Source organism: Pinus tabuliformis, chromosome J, assembly GCF_031772625.1.
Source record: "Pinus tabuliformis cultivar Carrire ecotype Pingquan chromosome J, CPIR1, whole genome shotgun sequence".
Classification (NCBI taxonomy): domain Eukaryota; kingdom Viridiplantae; phylum Streptophyta; class Pinopsida; order Pinales; family Pinaceae; genus Pinus; species Pinus tabuliformis.
Genome location: NC_142295.1, coordinates 1,511,752,164 through 1,511,753,516, shown reverse-complemented (window position 1 = coordinate 1,511,753,516; position 1,353 = coordinate 1,511,752,164). Strand labels below are relative to the sequence as shown.

Sequence of the window (1,353 nt, the reverse complement as noted above, 5' to 3'; positions counted from 1 at the left end):
CCCACAGCTGCTGTGTGCCGCCTGATCCTGGTCGTTCACCTCGGGCCTGTCTTTACCACCTTTGTCGACATCTAGCAATTGTTGAAGGCTGGCTCACTCCTCCGGGAGCAGTTGAGATAGACCTTCACTATTGATTTCTTTGCCTCTGTTCCGACTGCCCCAGTTCGCGAGCCAGTCCGCCGGTTTGTTTCCGAAGCGTCTAATGTGAGAAGGAATTAGGTAGTTGATTTTAGGCAGGAGCTTCCCGATTTCTCCCACAAGCCATGCCGTTCTCCAGCTCTTGCTGATTTTGTCCGCTGGTTGTTGCTGCTATAGCTTCCTAACCATGTCGACCACCAACTTCGAGTCCCCCTCAATTTGGAGTCACTTGTAGTTAGCCCGAAGAGCAATTTCCAGGCCACGTTTTAAGGCATGCAGTTCGGCTTCGTTATTTCAGGCTTCCCCGCAGTCCGTCGCGAAGGTTCGTAGAGTTTTGCCCCCAACTTCTCTAAAAACTTCCCCCAATGCCAGCCTCTCCCGGGTTATGTTTTGTTGCGCCATCGAAATTAAGCTTAATGAATCCCTGCGGGGGGTGGCGATACTGGTTTCTTTCCGCCACTTCCCTGGCCTGGTCTGATCCTTTGACACACCCATTTAGCATACTCTGGTTTACCTCAAGTTTTTTCAGGATTGCCTCCTCCATTTGTGACGCCTGCCAGTCTTCTTCTTTCCAGCTTTTCGTTAGGATTGTTTCACGTATGTTCCTGGTGGTTTGTTCCCATATGGATGTTGTGGTTCTGGATTCCGCTTTGAAGATTGCCTTGTTTCGTGCTTTCCAGATGTTCCATAGCAGGAAGCCGATAGAAAGGAGCCATGCTCGATTGACTACCAGATTTTGGTAATGTTTTTTTGGCCAATTTGTTATGGTGTTTACTGTGTTCCTGTAGTTTCTATGGCGGCGCTCAAACAATCTGAAGTGACTTTCCCACAGGGAGTTGCTGACTGGGCAACGGTTCATCAAATGTTCCATTATCTCTTCTTGGGAATTGCAGAGTGCACAACGGGATGGACCTTGACGCCCTTTCCTCTGCATCTGGTCCTAGGTAAGTGCTATGTCGTGTAGTAAAGTCCAAACAAAGAATGAAACTTTCAACCAGTGTTTGATTTTCCAAAATTTTTTCCATTTTTTTATTTCCGGTTGTTGATTTTGATTGACTTTTTGGTAGTAGGCTTCTGCTATTGAGAAATTGGCTTGAATTCGTTTACCCCATGTAAGAATGTCAAATCCTGTTTTCCTTGCTACCTTACGAGATGCCATCTTTGTGTAATACTCGCTCCATCTGTCAGTTTCTGGGGCCCCTTCCCAATCCTCTT

At 47.2% G+C, this 1,353-nt stretch overlaps 1 protein-coding gene across 1 annotated transcript; it reads right to left on the bottom strand.

The window, feature by feature from the left end:
• Positions 1-487: 487 nt before the first annotated feature.
• LOC149233198 (uncharacterized) lies at positions 488-1,072 on the bottom strand. Its single transcript, XM_089382121.1, has one exon. It carries the CDS (start codon positions 1,070-1,072, stop codon positions 488-490), a length of 585 nt encoding a protein of 194 aa, XP_089238247.1.
• Positions 1,073-1,353: the final 281 nt, after the last annotated feature.